Source organism: Sceloporus occidentalis, unplaced genomic scaffold (assembly GCF_023333645.1).
Source record: "Sceloporus occidentalis isolate IW3139 unplaced genomic scaffold, rSceOcc1.0.p SCAF_5, whole genome shotgun sequence".
NCBI lineage: Eukaryota > Metazoa > Chordata > Lepidosauria > Squamata > Phrynosomatidae > Sceloporus > Sceloporus occidentalis.
In genome coordinates this window covers 64,110,707-64,125,792 of record NW_028316985.1, presented here as the reverse complement: position 1 = coordinate 64,125,792, position 15,086 = coordinate 64,110,707, and the positions used below count along the sequence as shown (strand labels likewise).

At 36.3% G+C, this 15,086-nt stretch overlaps 1 protein-coding gene across 7 annotated transcripts in view; it reads left to right on the top strand.

Annotated features, from left to right (window-relative positions):
• The window catches only part of LOC149312254 (neuronal cell adhesion molecule-like), a 187,228-nt gene that overhangs the window by 149,070 nt on the left and 23,072 nt on the right, over positions 1-15,086 (top strand). For all 7 annotated transcript variants that reach the window (XM_089524294.1, XM_089524291.1, XM_089524287.1 and 4 more), the window contains 3 exons: positions 5,854-5,919; positions 8,849-8,974; positions 11,595-11,747. In XM_089524294.1, the coding sequence (XP_089380420.1) occupies positions 5,854-5,919; positions 8,849-8,974; positions 11,595-11,747 (345 nt within the window). The remainder of the gene's footprint in view (positions 1-5,853; positions 5,920-8,848; positions 8,975-11,594; positions 11,748-15,086) is intronic.

Below are 15,086 nucleotides of genomic sequence, written 5' to 3'. Positions count from 1 at the left end.
GGGGCATGTGTCACCTAAACGCCATGCCTCCGAAGTGACCAGAAGTCACTTTATTTGGCCTGTCTGTTTTGGGTCTAACTTATCTTATGGGGAATGACTCCTTTCCCTATGGCTCATCTTTTGTTTAGATAGTAGTAACAGTTGTATAAAATCTGGAAAAAGTTTTCAGGTGCCTTCTTTATCAAGGCCTCTGATAGTGTCATAGCTCCCTCTGCTAAAAGTGAAGAGGCAGAAAGAGCCTCTACTCTTCTCAGCTTGATTCATATAGTGGGTGGGATGCAGTATCACTTGTCTGTCAGTGGCATTGAGCTTTCTGGTGTATGAGTGCCCTCTAAGGGCAAAATCATGAGCTTCAATTAATTGGTTTACACATTTGAAGAACTGTTTTGGTTCTCTTTATCTCCTGTTGCATTGCAGAGTTGCAGGTTATCTTTGGGTAGGATAGACTGTTAAATGTGTTGTTTACTTCAGACATTATATAACTTCCTAAATTAAGCTCAGACAACTATTGCTATGAGAATAAGGATGTGAAACAACAAAAATCTAAGAAAAAGTAAGCATTATATTATACTTAATAGTGCAGCAATATGGAGAACTATAACACTAAAGAATTGTTACTTTCAGAATTTCAAATCAGAATTCCAGACAAGAACAGAATTGCTCCCTAACTAAGTGTCTTTGGGGGCAGGCCTGGTACTTAGGCAAATGAGTTATTTTGTTCAAATATTTGAATGAAAGAAATAAAAGTCATAGCAATCCCTTGCAGAATCTGATTTTCTTTGCCTTTCCCCCCTTTATGTATTTTACATGAGGTATTATTTAGCTAACATGCACTACAGTAATGTCTTTCCTTACAAATGAGAGGGTGTAAGGAAAATGCACATAATTCCATACTCTGTAATTCAAAACAGTTTCACACACTAAACTGTATGTATTGTCTGAGTTCTATACATGAGCTTCAAGAAAATCATATTCAACATTCTGTTGAATGACACATTTATGATCTAGAATGATTTCCCAGAATTGTTCCTCTCACTTCATGTTTGATATATTGCACTGTTACTGTGGTTACATGGGTATGGTATTCCACTTGCACACAACTCTGGAATTCATTGTTGGCAATCCTATGCAACACTTGTAAAGCATACAGTTACCACAGACAACTTCAGACACAGCTGGGAAATAGTGTTCTGTGCTAAAATAAGTAGGTGTCATTAAAACTCAATTTTATTGACACTTAGCCTGTTTTTTAGGACAGTTAGTTAATCTGGTTGGTTAGCACAAAGTTCAGTAGATATATAGCTTACAAATTGAAACAGAAGAAAAATGATAGCAAGTTCATCAGTTTCTTATCAACTCACAGGCATTTGCTCATAAAATAATAATCACATATTCTATATTAACAAACATATGATATCCAGTTTTCTTGCAGCTTGCATAATTTTATGTATCCATTTTATTACCCAAATGCATCTATTTGTAAGTTTTTATTTTTATGTAGCTAGAAGTTAGGCAAGTTCAAAGCTCTTGCAAATCTAAATTGTTAAATCTTTTCTTCCTGGAATATCTAGCATTGTTGTTGTCGTTAGCTGCCCTCGAGTCGGTTCCAACTCATGGCAACCCTGTGGATAAGACATCTCCAAAAATCCCTATCCTCCACTGCTCTGCCATATCCTGCAAGCCCTTCCCCACAACCCCCCCCCCCCCCGGTTGAGTCTATCCACTTTGTTTGTGGTTTTCCCCTCTTTCTTCTGCCCTCTACCTTTCCTAGCATTATTGTTTTGTCTAGTGATCCATGCCTTCTCATTATGTGGCCAAAGTGCGATAGTCTCAACTTGATCATCTTTGTTGCCAAAGAGATCCCTGGTCTGATCTGTTCAAGAACCCACTTGTTTGTCTTCTTGGCTGTCCATGGTATCCTAAGTACTCTTCTCCAGCACCATATTTCAAATGAGTTTATTTTCTTTCTGCCTGCTTCCTTCATTATCCAGCTCTCATATCCATTCATGGTAATTGGGAATACAATGGCCTGAATGACTCTGACTTTAGTGCTCAGTTGCACGTCTTTGCTCTTCAGCATCTTGTCCAGTTCTTTCATGGTTGCCCTTCCCATTCCTAGTCTTCTTATTTCTTGACTGCAGTCTCCATTCTGGTCAATGTTTGATCCTAGAGATGGGAATTCTTTAACTATTTCAATTTTCTCATTGTCTATATTGAATTTGTGTATTTCTTCTGCGATAGTTATTTTTGTTTTCTTTATGTTCAGCATCAGACCTGTCTTTGCACTTTCATCTTTGACCTTTCTTATTAACTGTTCCAATTCCTGAATGTCCTCTGCTAATATTATGGTGTCGTCTGCATATCTTAGGTTCCTTTTTCTGATTCTAATTCTGCTTTTCTTATGATATTTTCAACATATAAGTTAAACAAGTAAAGTGATAGGATGCAGCCTTGCCTGACCGCTTTGCCTATTGGGAACCACTCTGTTTCCCTGAATTCTGTTCTGACAGTGGCCTCTTGTCCTTGGTACAAATTCCTCACCAGGACTATCAAATGTAGTGACACCCCCATGCCTTTGAGTGCATTCCATAGCTTTTCATGCTTTGCAATGTGTTTGCAGTGTGGTTCCTAGTGCCCCTTTCTTTTCTGAATCCTGCTTGTACCTCTGGAATTTCTCTCTCCATGTATGCTTGGAGTCTATGCTGCAGAACTTTGAGCATTATTTTGCTTGCATGTGAGATTAGTGCTATGGTCCTATAGTTGCTGCAGTCTTTTGTATCACCTTCTTTATGGATTAGTATGTATAGCGAGTGTTTCCACTCCATTGGCCACTGCTTTGGTTTCCATATTTGTTGGCATATTTCAGTTAGCACTAAAGTTGCATCTGCCTGTAGCAGTTCAATTGGAATATCCTCTGTTCCCAGTAATTTATTTTTCCCCCATTTCCTTTATTGCAGATTCCACTTCACTTCATTTGGGGTTTGTCTTCATATGTCTCCTCATTCCAAATCTCATTAATTCCCTCATCTCTTTTGTTTAACTCTTCTGTGTTTTGTCTCCAGCATCTTTTTATTTCTTCTTGTTCCTGTATAATGTTCTTTTTTTCTCCGTAGAGCATCCTTCCCTCGGTTTGAACTTGGCTTTAATTTCTCGGATTTTTTGATAGAGGTCTCTCGTTCTTCTCTTTTTGTTTTTTTTTTCTATTTCTCTGCATTGATCGTTATAGTATTTCTCCTTATTCCTGTGTGTCAGACGTTGGGCAGTTGTGTTCATACTTCTGGCTTTGTTCCTATCTCCCTTTGCTTTTGCTTTTCTTCTTTCTTTTATTGCATGCACTGTTTCATCTGCCATCCATTGTTTCTTATCTATTTTTTTTGGCCACTGGTAGTGTTTTCTTCCATTCATCCTTAATTATGTCTTTGACTTCTGTCCACAGTTCTTCAGGTTCCCAGTTGATTATACTCAGTAGTTCAAATCTGTTTCTTACATTGTCCTTGAATTCATCTGAAATGCTATTCAGGTCATATTTTGGTATAATGATGGTTTTTGCTTTATTCTAGCATTAGATATCTGTAAACTCAGGAATGTAGTTAAGATACTATAGACAGATATACCCTTTTGAACTAAACCAACCCTTGATTAAATTCTGCTGAAGTAACAGTGAAAGCTGAGTTCATTGTTGTTAATGTTTTCCATAGAAAAGCCCTACACGTTTTTTTGAAGTAAGTCCCATGGTGATTAATGGTGCTTACTGTAAATTTTGGATAGAGTTACCTGTGACTTAAGGTAGCTTACTAGATCAGTCCATGAGCACTTGTCTCACAGCTTCGGGCAACACATAGCATGCTTCTTTATATTCATCATTATACAGTGCGCCTGTGCCAACCAGGACTTGCCATCCATGGATCTGCGCTTCCATGGACAGCGAGTCCCAGCTTTTTCAATGGGCGGCCTGCACAAGGTTGCATAAATGAGCACAAGTGTGCACATGTGCCCATTGAAAAGAACAATGGTCCTGCTTTTGTTGCTATCCATGTGTATGTGTGTGGGGGTCCAGAACAGATCCCCCACAGTTAGGAAGGGATGACTGTGATACATGTCATTGTTTTCCTTAGGGAGGTATTGAAATTAGTTTATTTCTCACAAAGCTATGGGAGGAGGAGACAAGGCAATTAGAGATCAAGCAACTTCCAAATAAGGAAGAGACTATAAATCACAACAAAGACCTTTCAAAGTAACATTTGTCATTGTCTCAGACAGCCCATCCTCTTTATTACATGATAAAGCTTGACAAAATTAAAAGAAGATATTCTCTTTCCAGTGTTGCATTAAATTTTGCAATGAAATCTGAAGTGCTTTGCATGAATATTTCAAATAGTGCTATTTGTACACAGTGGGATATTTGGCTGTCTTTAATACAGATAAAGGATATTGGGCATAAATAGATGATGCAGGGACAGTGATAAGTAGGATTGTTCATAATCTGCATGACTTTCATGAAAGTCCTCTGTTATAATCTTGTTGACAAGTTGGTAACATGTTGGCTAGACAGTGCTACTGTTAGAGGAATCATGGCTGGTAAATGGACTATATCCAAAAAGCTTATTAATAATTTTCTGCCAAATTGGAGGGGAGTGTAACATCTTAAGTTTAGTGTTGTTTGACATATTTGTAAAATGACTCCATTAAAACAACAGAGGGAGATACAGCACTTTCCAAATTGGGATAGATGAGTAACACCACAGAAGACAGAAATAAGCCTTGATATGGTTTTAATAGGCTTGAGAACTGAGCCAGAATTAACAAAATGAATTTCTATAGATAAGGATGATGTTCTGCATTTATTTAGAAAAAATCAAATGCACAATGATAAATAACAGGGAAGGCAATATAAATTAAGTAAGGCGATTCTCACTGTAGGAGCTGTTCAGTAATAGAAGTGACTGGGAAAACTGTTTACATTATGGTTGAGATCTCTCTTTCTCCCATTCTGCAATATTTAAAAGCAGCCATAACATAACTCAGCCACTTCTCAAAGCTTTGGCTGAATGTATTTGGTTTTAACCCTGCTCACCTTTCCTAACATGGGAAAGTCAACTCTCAACCCAAACATCAGCTGGAAAACCTCCAGCCAATCCTTCAGCTAGAAAGCCAGTGCTATTAGGTATGTCATTGTAACTCCATAGGTTCAATGATGAACAACAAATTCATTCCCCAACCATGGTTTGGACAGACTTGTTAAATATGACATTTATTTTTGAATTACCATCCTTAAAATGTTCATATTATCCATGCTGAAGCGGATTTTGTGTACATTGCAGTAGCAGAAGCTGGCTGTCAGAGCAAATTAAAACAGAAGTTGCATCACAGATCTGTTAAAAATATTGTAATGAGTTTGGTTTCATCTTGAATTACAAATGTAAAAAAAACAAAATTTTTCAAATAGTTACAGGCAGGTCAGGTGGTCAAATAAGGTTTCATTCGCTCAGTGTTTGACCTTTGTAATAATATTATGGATTTTGTACCATAAATTTTTACATAATGAAGGTAATGTGCCATGCATTGCAGCTATAACATTTTACTCTTATGGGAATGGTGAAAGATGATGTGATTGGCCTTTCAGGGTAGCTTGTAAAATATAACAGTGACTTTCATGCTCCTCTTTCCTTTTATAATTTATTCTCCTATTGCATCAAGTGCAGTGTCTGGGGAAAAAAAATCCTTGCATGGACATTCATGTATGCATGTATTGTTCTCTTAATGTGTAAGATGGTACTGTGATGTTTGAAACTTTTTATTATGTAAAAAATATTTTACTCTCTGTTTTCTTCTTTCCTGCATTGTCTGATGAAGGATATTCAGAGAACCTTTTTGAAACCTCCCCTGTCATGCACACTGTACCTTCAACATTTTATAAGGGTATTACTATTTACTTTATCCATATAAGTGGCATGGAAACAGATGAGATATCCCATTCCACAGAACGAAACAACATGAAGGAAATTTTGGACTGTACAAGATAACATGAAACTAGAAAGCTATTATGCCTGCATGTCTCTATATTTTGCCCATTAACATTTAGAATTAAATTTGTTTAAATTTGCTTTTAGGATATCTGTTTTAGAAATTTGACTTATTTCCAGTCTCTAGTCTTTTAAATGTTGAGTTTATAAATATACCAATCATACCTACAATTTATACTCGACAATAAGTCGACCTCATGTATTAGTCAAGGGCAGGTTTGGGGACCAAAATTATGGATTTTTATATGACCCATGCATAAGTTTAGGGTAAAATTCAGGGGCATGTAACACTAATTCTATAGCCACTAATTTTCTAGTGATTTCAGAGTGGGGCAGACCACAGGAAATTACCTCCTCTCAGTTACCAGGCCAGGTTCTTCTTCTCAAAATAAAAATAGGGACAAACTAGATGACAGGATTAACAAATTACAGAAGATATATTCCTTCAAATGATTTTTAAAAAGTCTGACATAGCATACTTTTTTCCTTACTACATACCTTGTTCTGCTTTATTTTGATTACCTGGCACACATCTCTGAGGAAACCCCATTGTAATCCTTGGGAATATGCATTCTCTTCAGCAACTACTTTGATGTTAAGATTGTGAACTTCATTCCAGCTTCTGGATTTGCCCTATCTGGTTACCATGGATCTCTAAAAATGACAAAACTCATCACATAACTGAACAAAAAGTATTGTTAGTTAAATTAGTTTTTTCTCTCTTACCTAAGTCTTCTCATCTACACCAGTGCTACTCAAAATGGTGGTCCACAGACCAGTGCCAGTTCATGAACCATCACCTGCCAGTCCTCAAGGACCTTTCAGGAAACTATGAAAATAAGAAAATATTGTGTCACTTATATGATACTGATCCCTGGCATGCTGGGTGGGTGGGGGTAAATGCCAGTCATCACTTGGAATAGCCCAAGAAGCACTGATCTACACCACCACAGTGCCACTATTATGTAGAATGTAGAGCAACTAGCATTGATCTTCAAAACACTATTCAGTGCTACTGAATGCACCTTGTTTGTTCCTCTTCCCAGTCAACTGAAGCAGAAGTCCAACCTTACTATGTCTGGCATGCATTGCAAGACTTTCTTACTTGAATCAAACACCTTCTGTCAAAAATGGTGTGAGAAGCTGTGTCTTCAATTTTATGCTTTGTCAGTGGGGCTGTAGTTCTTTGCTTTTCTCCTTCTTGCCGTTATTAATGGGGGGAAATCAATATTTTGTACTTAGTGGGTGAGTTAATGGAAGGTTTTTCATATTTTCAATTTTTGAAAATTTGCAAAGGCTTTTTTAAAACTGCATTTGATGGGGAGAAGTGTTCATCTTTATGCTGTTCCACAAGCGTGAAAACGTCTTGTGATGTTTAATAATTTTTTTCATTATGATGAAACCCTTTCTCATCAAGGATGAGAAAATATTACAGTGGGCCCTTACCTTGTGCGGGAGATCTATTCCGAACCTCAACCCAACCCCCTATGTAAAGCAAAAAGCGCATATGCTCAAGCCACATTGGATATAATGGGGCGCATGCTTGCAGCACAGCTGTGCATACACACCATTCTCTTTTTTGCCGCGTGGCTTCAGCCTAAGTTGAAAGCCACGTATAGTGCACTCGCGTATGGTGTGGGCACAGTGTATATCAATAGTCAGCCAAAGTGATGTAGTATTGGACTAGGACTCTGGGCATCAGATTTCAAATCCCCTCATGGCCATGGAAGCTCATTAAGTGATCTTGTACAAGTAATCTTGGACAGCGACTAGTTAGACATATACTACACTTGACAAGCTCTTGGGCTAAATCAAGAAAGAAAGAAAAAAAACTATGTCTGAGGATTAAGCATATTCTCTTTTGGAATTTTCAGTACTACTTGACAAAGTCTTAGGCATTAATACATTAAAAAATTAACTTTCTCCCATTGTTCATAAGCACGGTCAATTTCTATTCAGTAGCCACATATGAATTGGTATCATAGGAGTCATCCAAGAGACAAAAATTTCACATCAAGACATCTCAACATAGCTTTTTGTTCCCTTTCAAAACCTTTCGACCTCTTGGCTACCTCTCTCTTTAGCAAACTGGCAATCAATGCCAGCTTTGCTTTATCTGTTTTATATGTACTCATGACATCTCCAGATATAACACTTCAAATGTAATACTCTCTTTGGTAAGAAGAGACTATTTCATTTTCTTAACTTATCTCTCATTCATACCAAAAGTCAATTCACTTTTATATAGTTCTGAGGATTTTTTTTCCTTGTCCAAACTATCATCTAAATTAGGAGAGCAACACAGTCTAAAGTATGTCAGTTCCGGGTTGGGGCAGTTTTATAGTTTTAAAAAAATGTCAATTGTATTCTGTAAAGTCCATGAACATTTGTAATTATTTACCTTTAATACTGTGAAATTATCTTTCCTACCATATTTATCATCTTTATTACTCATTGTGTTCTTTTTATTATAATGGATCATGGTTATTATTCAATTAGTAGATATTCTGTCAGTTTGTAATTGATGGTAGGGGCTTATCCAGGCTTTGGGCTCTGACTGGAAGATAAGGGAAAGCTCCTCCCCTTGGTGCCATTTGCAAGAGGATCATACTTGGTAACCAAGAGGAGGTGCTTTCTCTAAATTACAATTTGCCCCACCTGAGAATCTCTGTTAATGGGAACTCACGGTAAGTCGAGATATGTCCCTTTTTTCCATGATAGAATAAAACAATAACTCTAACATAAGCTTCAAGTTAGTGAAGTAGTTAAAAATGGAACATATTGGATGCTTTTCATATTTTGCTCTGTTTTTCTTGTGTATTCAGTGAAACCAGTCTATCCAAGGATCAAAAATGTTACGGCAGCTGCTGCTGAGATCTATGCCAATATCACTTGGGAATATGAGGGTCCAGTTCATGAGAACACTTATATTGAATATGGTGTGGCAGGCAGTAAGAAGAAATTTCATTGAATTCTTCTAAATGCTGTAATATATTTGAAAATATTTTAAAAATAAAAAACAGGTCAATGTTTATTTTTCAAAAAGTTGCTTTTTAAAACAGGGTAACTTTTTTTAAAATATGACTCATTAAGAAGTAGTAGTGATGTAGCTTATTCCCTGAAATACTGCTACTTCATAGCCTAAAAATTGAAGGAATATTCAGAAAATATTTCAAAAAACAATCAAAAGCATGATTTTAGAGTGTCTAGAAAAATAATAAGAATCCTGCACTTGCTGATTTTCACAGTTTGCGACTATAGTGCACAAATTTTGTATGTGGTTGTTTTGCACATGAAACAACATTTGTCTGCTCAGAAAAAAGTTGTAATTGGGGATTGGGTTGTAATTGAGGATTTATTCTCTGAAAAATTTGCACATTGTTGATTTGCATAGAAGTATGGAGAAATATTATTATTTGTGCAGAAAATGCTATTATCTGTCCGAAGCAAAATTTAGGCAGAATACGTCCTGAATTACAAATAGGCTTTGAAAACTGTGTAGTTTTCAAATATTTTCTCACAGTCGAAAGAAAATTGTTCACATTATTTGTTGCTGCCTTTGAGAAGAAAATTGGTAAATAATTACATCCCTAATATCAAATATTTACTGCAATTTCCTTATAGCATCTTAAGATACCAGCAAAAGCCTGTTACTATAGATACAATGTCAGTAATGCCCCATTTGAACTGGGCCCTTGGTATCCACTGGAATTTAGCTCCTAGATCCCCCACCCCATGGCTACCAAAATCCATAATTTCTCAAATCCCATTATATACAATGGTGCGGTAAAATGGTGTCCTTTGTAGAAAATGGCAAAATCAAGGTTTGCTTTAACCCAAATTTGTAAGCTGCCTTGGATCTCATTTTGAGAGTAAGGTGACATATAAATCCGATAAATAAATAAAACTTCAGATCAACTCTGTGTAGTGTTAAATTTCAGTGGTAATATAAGAAAACTGTAAATCCAGCAGAAAATGACAGTTGATTAATCAAGGCAAAATTAAGGTTTGCTTTTTGGAATTTTTTGTGAATGCATGTGGGAATATTTTCAAATCACAGTTGACTCTGTGGATGCAGAATCCATGAATATGGAGAACCAACTGTACATGGAAGTGCCCACAGCTGTGGACACATCCTTGTAAAAGAGGCTGAATGCCCATTGATATTTCTTTGCTGGGCAAAAACCAGCAGGAGTGACGAGTGAAACAATTCCTCTGAAGAAGCAGATTAGTAGAATTTTTACCCTTTTTTCAAAAAGGCACACTTTTCCAGCTATTAGCCTGGAGAATGGAAGAAATAATGCAGACTGTGTTGAAACCAATGATTTTCCTTACAGCTGGATGTGCATATGAGAAAACCTGCACTAGATAAATATTAATTTCTCTTGAAAAACTACATAATATCTTTTATAGTATTTTTTAAAATACTGCACATTGAAATTGTAGGCTTTGATCCAAATTCAGTTGTTAATGCCAAGTATAGTACACCCATAAAATCAATATTGGAAGGAGACTTTTAGCACCTTTGAGTGTAACAGAAAGAAGATGATAGCATAGACCTGAGCCTACTTCCTCAGATGCATGTTTGTGTTTTTCAGATGCTCTTGCTACCAGCTTCTTTCTTTCAATTAGTCTCAAAGGTATTATATGATCCCCTTGCATACTGATTTTCCATATTAACATGGCTATGTCTTTGAATTCTACAACCACAGAATCAATGAAATTATATAAGTGTTAACTTTCTGTTCTACTCTGGTCTTACTCTGATTTAAGCATTTTTGTATCATCAGACTTGTCAGTGATAAATCAGACTTTATTCAAACTGAATGCAGGGATTTCTTCAGTTCTGATTTTTCTTAAAGGTGAAAGTAGTTACCATCTCATTGTCTTACTCACATGAGTGGAGGAAACAGCATTGCTGTCTCCCAGTTTAGTCCAAATATGACCCTAATTTGTAAACTGCCTTGGATCTCATTTTGAGAGAAAGGTGAGATAAACAAATAAATAAATAAACAAAACAAAACTTGGATCTCATTTTAAGAGAAAGGTGAGATAGCAAAATAAACAAATAAATAAACAAAACTTCAGATGAACTCTGTGTGGTGTTAAATGTCATTAGTAATATAAGAAAATTGTAAATCAGGCAGAAAATGATGATTAATTAAGCCAAATGCCTTTCCTCTGGGTGTGAATGCTTTCACTTTGTTTGATAGACAGTGAAAAATAAAGGCCTAAAGAAAATATTATATCTATCAATATTGAAAGTTTTTAAATTGCTTTCCAAGAAACAAAATGATAATCCAACTTACTGAATAGCAATTTTAAACTATTTAATTCTACCTCTTATCATTTAGCTAGAAATAAATAAATCAGTAGTTACAAAAGATGAAAGATAGGATACTAGTTAGATTATGGTACCTAGGTATTGGACATTAAGAAATAACGGTGAAGCACTTTTTTACCCAGAGGGAAACCTAAACTTTCTGAAGTAAATGTCAGTGAGAAATGTTAACTGGAATTTAAGAGTGAATTCAAATACTCCAATATGTTGTGTTCCTGAAAATTTTGTAGGCAAAGAAGAGCTGAAAAAAGAACATATTAATGGTTCCAGGAACTTCTTTATGTTAAAAGGATTAACACCAGGAACATCATATAAAGTCCGGGTTGGTGCTGAGGGTCTTTCTGGTGTTAAGAGTTCAGAGACTGTGTTTGAGACAGGTCCAGGTGAGGCACACCATGCCTGTTCTGCCTTGCATTCAAAATTGTGATGTGTTAAGTGTTAAAGCTTTGATCTAGTGCTATGTTGGGTCACAATATTTTCATTTCTTTGCTGCATCATAAAATAGAGCTAAAATGTGTGTCTCATAGCCACACCAGCATATCTTTAGTATGCTCCATGTGAATATCTTCTAGTCAGTTTTGTCTCTTGTCATTTGTTTTATGAAAAGGTACATTTCTCATGCCTGCTTTTGTTGAGCTCTATTATTGATTTGGTTTGTTTTACATTTCTTACTCAACATAATCAGAAAACAGTTTAGAGAGCAGTTAAATCTCAGCTGAGACCCATTTTCTTCATAGCTTCTTCTAGCTTTAAGGTAAAAATCCATTAAATTTGATCTTCTGTTGTGCCAAAAATGCCACAGAAGAAGTAAAATGCCACAGAAGAAGTGTCTCACCATTTTAAGGGTTAATGGGAATTGCAAGGGAAGAAGGAATTAGAAAGCTCCCAGCTTCCATTATATCGTTATTTTTTCTTAAAATGAAAGAAGAATATCTGTTTTCTGGATCCATGTTATAGTCAGAACTATTAGTTTTAACTGTTAGATAAGAAGATGCTTCCAGCACACACATCCTTTTCTTCCTTCACATGTCAATATTACCAGTGCTGATAGCACTGAACGATAACTTGGGAGACGTTAAACCTGAACTATAATTTTTGAAATACAGCTCCCAGAATTGCTATGCTGTGGAGCTTGTAGCTGTTTGTTTGTTTTTACAAAATACTCTGCAATAAATGTTAATGGAAAGAGGAGCAAGTTACACATTTTTTTTGGATTGGAGGTGGTAATGTTTTATTATTTTTTCAAAATAATGACATTATAGAAGAATTTTGCAGATTTGAAATCAGTGGACCTGCCTATACTTTACTTAAAATATTTAAAAAGAAACAGATAAAATTAATACAGTGATACGATCTCCACTTTATACTATATTGTGAGTTGAATTGTTCAAATGCTGTATTCCCTATCTAATTTTTTAAAATGCATTCTGTAGCCTAAACCCAACTGCTTATACCAACCAGACTAGAAGCACTGAATTAATGGATTTATCTCAATGTTCAACAGCTGACTCAGTCGGGGTATAGACTGCCCAAAAAGGACAGTCTGCCCGCATCTTGTTGTGCTGTGTGAGGAAGCTGCAGCGGACAAACCATGCGGCTCCCTCGTGCAGCAAAAAGAACCTGCAAAAAGCAGGTTCTTTCTGCAGTGCCATAATGACGCCGCAGTGCGCCAATGGCGCACTCATGACATTATGGGGCGTGACGTGCAGATGCTAAGCGTCCGTCATGTCAAAATGGTGGCACCCATGTGTACAAGGCGTCGCCATTTTGACATCCTCATCACGTGCTAGGGGTGAGGCACGTATGGGCGGTGCGCCCTTGGCCAATCCCTAACATGTGACAAGGGTGCCCTATAGGCCTGTTTAGACAGGTCCTCGGTGATTCTGATTGGGAAAACACTTAGGTTTAGGTCTGTGTTAATTACAAAACTGGAAAAATTGTCTGTAGAATCCAGAGTTTTCTATATAGGAGCAAGGTGAAATCTTGGGGACAGCAAAATACATTTCTCGTGTGACTTACTGCAGAAGCTAGTAGATTCCTTCCCATGACAGTAAAAGGGACTATATTTTCATCCCTGCACATCCAACATTGGACTTCAAATATCCACAAAGTATCCAGTCCTATCAGCAGAATCCAAAACCAAGTAGCTTTCCCAGAAGTCATGGTCCAAAGAAACTAGTATATTAAAAAGAGACCCTTCCTGAAAAACGTTGTATAGGCTTCTGTTGATACAGTCTGCACTGTGGCACATGCAGCACATATAGGGACTTAAATACTGCTGAACATATTTGAGAATGTTATTTCTTGATAGCATTACACTTACAGTCCTTGGTGTCCCTTTACACTGTTATAAAACAGAAATGGAGGAGAGTGGGGAAATGATTTGCTGTTTCTCCATGTCTGGTTTTGTTCTTGTTGGTAAATTAAGGGAAGGCAAAGGGAAAATGTGCTGTAGAGTTGACATGTGTGAGGAACCAGGGTTTTCCTTCCCTGGTTTTTATATGCTACTCTCCATGCCCACGAATGCTAAATCAGAAGGTTCTTTAACAGAGTTGAGGTGGCTATGAGCACTGAAGAATTGGGAGAAATATCTAATGTGCTTAATCAAGACCTTTAGTTATTAGGTTGAGATACACAGCAATGTTTCCAACATTTTCTATAGTTTGCTTCTGTACAGCTTGGGTTTATGGCTTTTCAGAAGAAGAAAATAACTTAGAAAATCTCATTAAAAATGTCCTGAGCTAATTCAAGAGCTCAGAAAGATATCAGTGTTTATCTCCGATCTTCCCATAGGATTATCCTGAAAACAGAATTTCATTCAGGAGAGCAATAATGTATCCTTAGTTTCATTTTCACAGCACATGTTCTGTGGCATCTAAAAGATTCCTGTCCAGCATCTTCATATTTTCATTGTAAATAAAGTGAAGTAGAATCATGATTTACCTGTAGCACAGCTTCAGTATTTATATGAGAAAATATGTAGACTTCTCAAAATAAATGATTTATGTAGTACAACAGAAATTAAGGTAGTTTTGTTTAAAAAAAGTACTGGCTTTTAGAAATCTGTGCTTCTAGGCAGAATATATAGTAATTTCCAGAAGCTGCATAAGTAAGTTACTGCCTTTACTTTTGTTATATTTTTATATGTGTTATGCATGGATTGTTTTATTTAGATGGCATGAAATTTCATTTCAGTGTTAAATGTCTGTGTGTCTTCCTGTAATGTTTACACTAAACATTTAATTACTTATAACTGCATGTTTATTTGTTTTTTAAAAACCTATTTTTCTAACCTAAAAGGTACTGCTTGAAGTGTATATAGAACATAAATGTAATTATTGCATTATTATTTAGTTATTAATGTCTGTTTTTAAGATTCACTTCTGGATTTTATATAAAGAAAGTGCCTCGGAATAGTTTGTTACCTTTATAAAGAACAGTTCCCTTTTTGGAAAGCACAGTACACTAACCCAATAAAGTCTGAGGATGTTCGTAAATAGCATGTTCCTGTTTTCTGTATAGAAAGGAAATAGTCATAACAGATTCCTTCCAAGTGGATCATGCTATCTCAGTACAAAACTAATCAACTCATTTCATATGGAAAAGTGTGGGTGAATCTCCTAATTTTGTAACTTCATAGATAAGGAGTGCTCCTTTACAAATTTGCCCCTGCTTTTTCAGCCACTATGCCTTCTTTCTACACACACACACACACACATGGA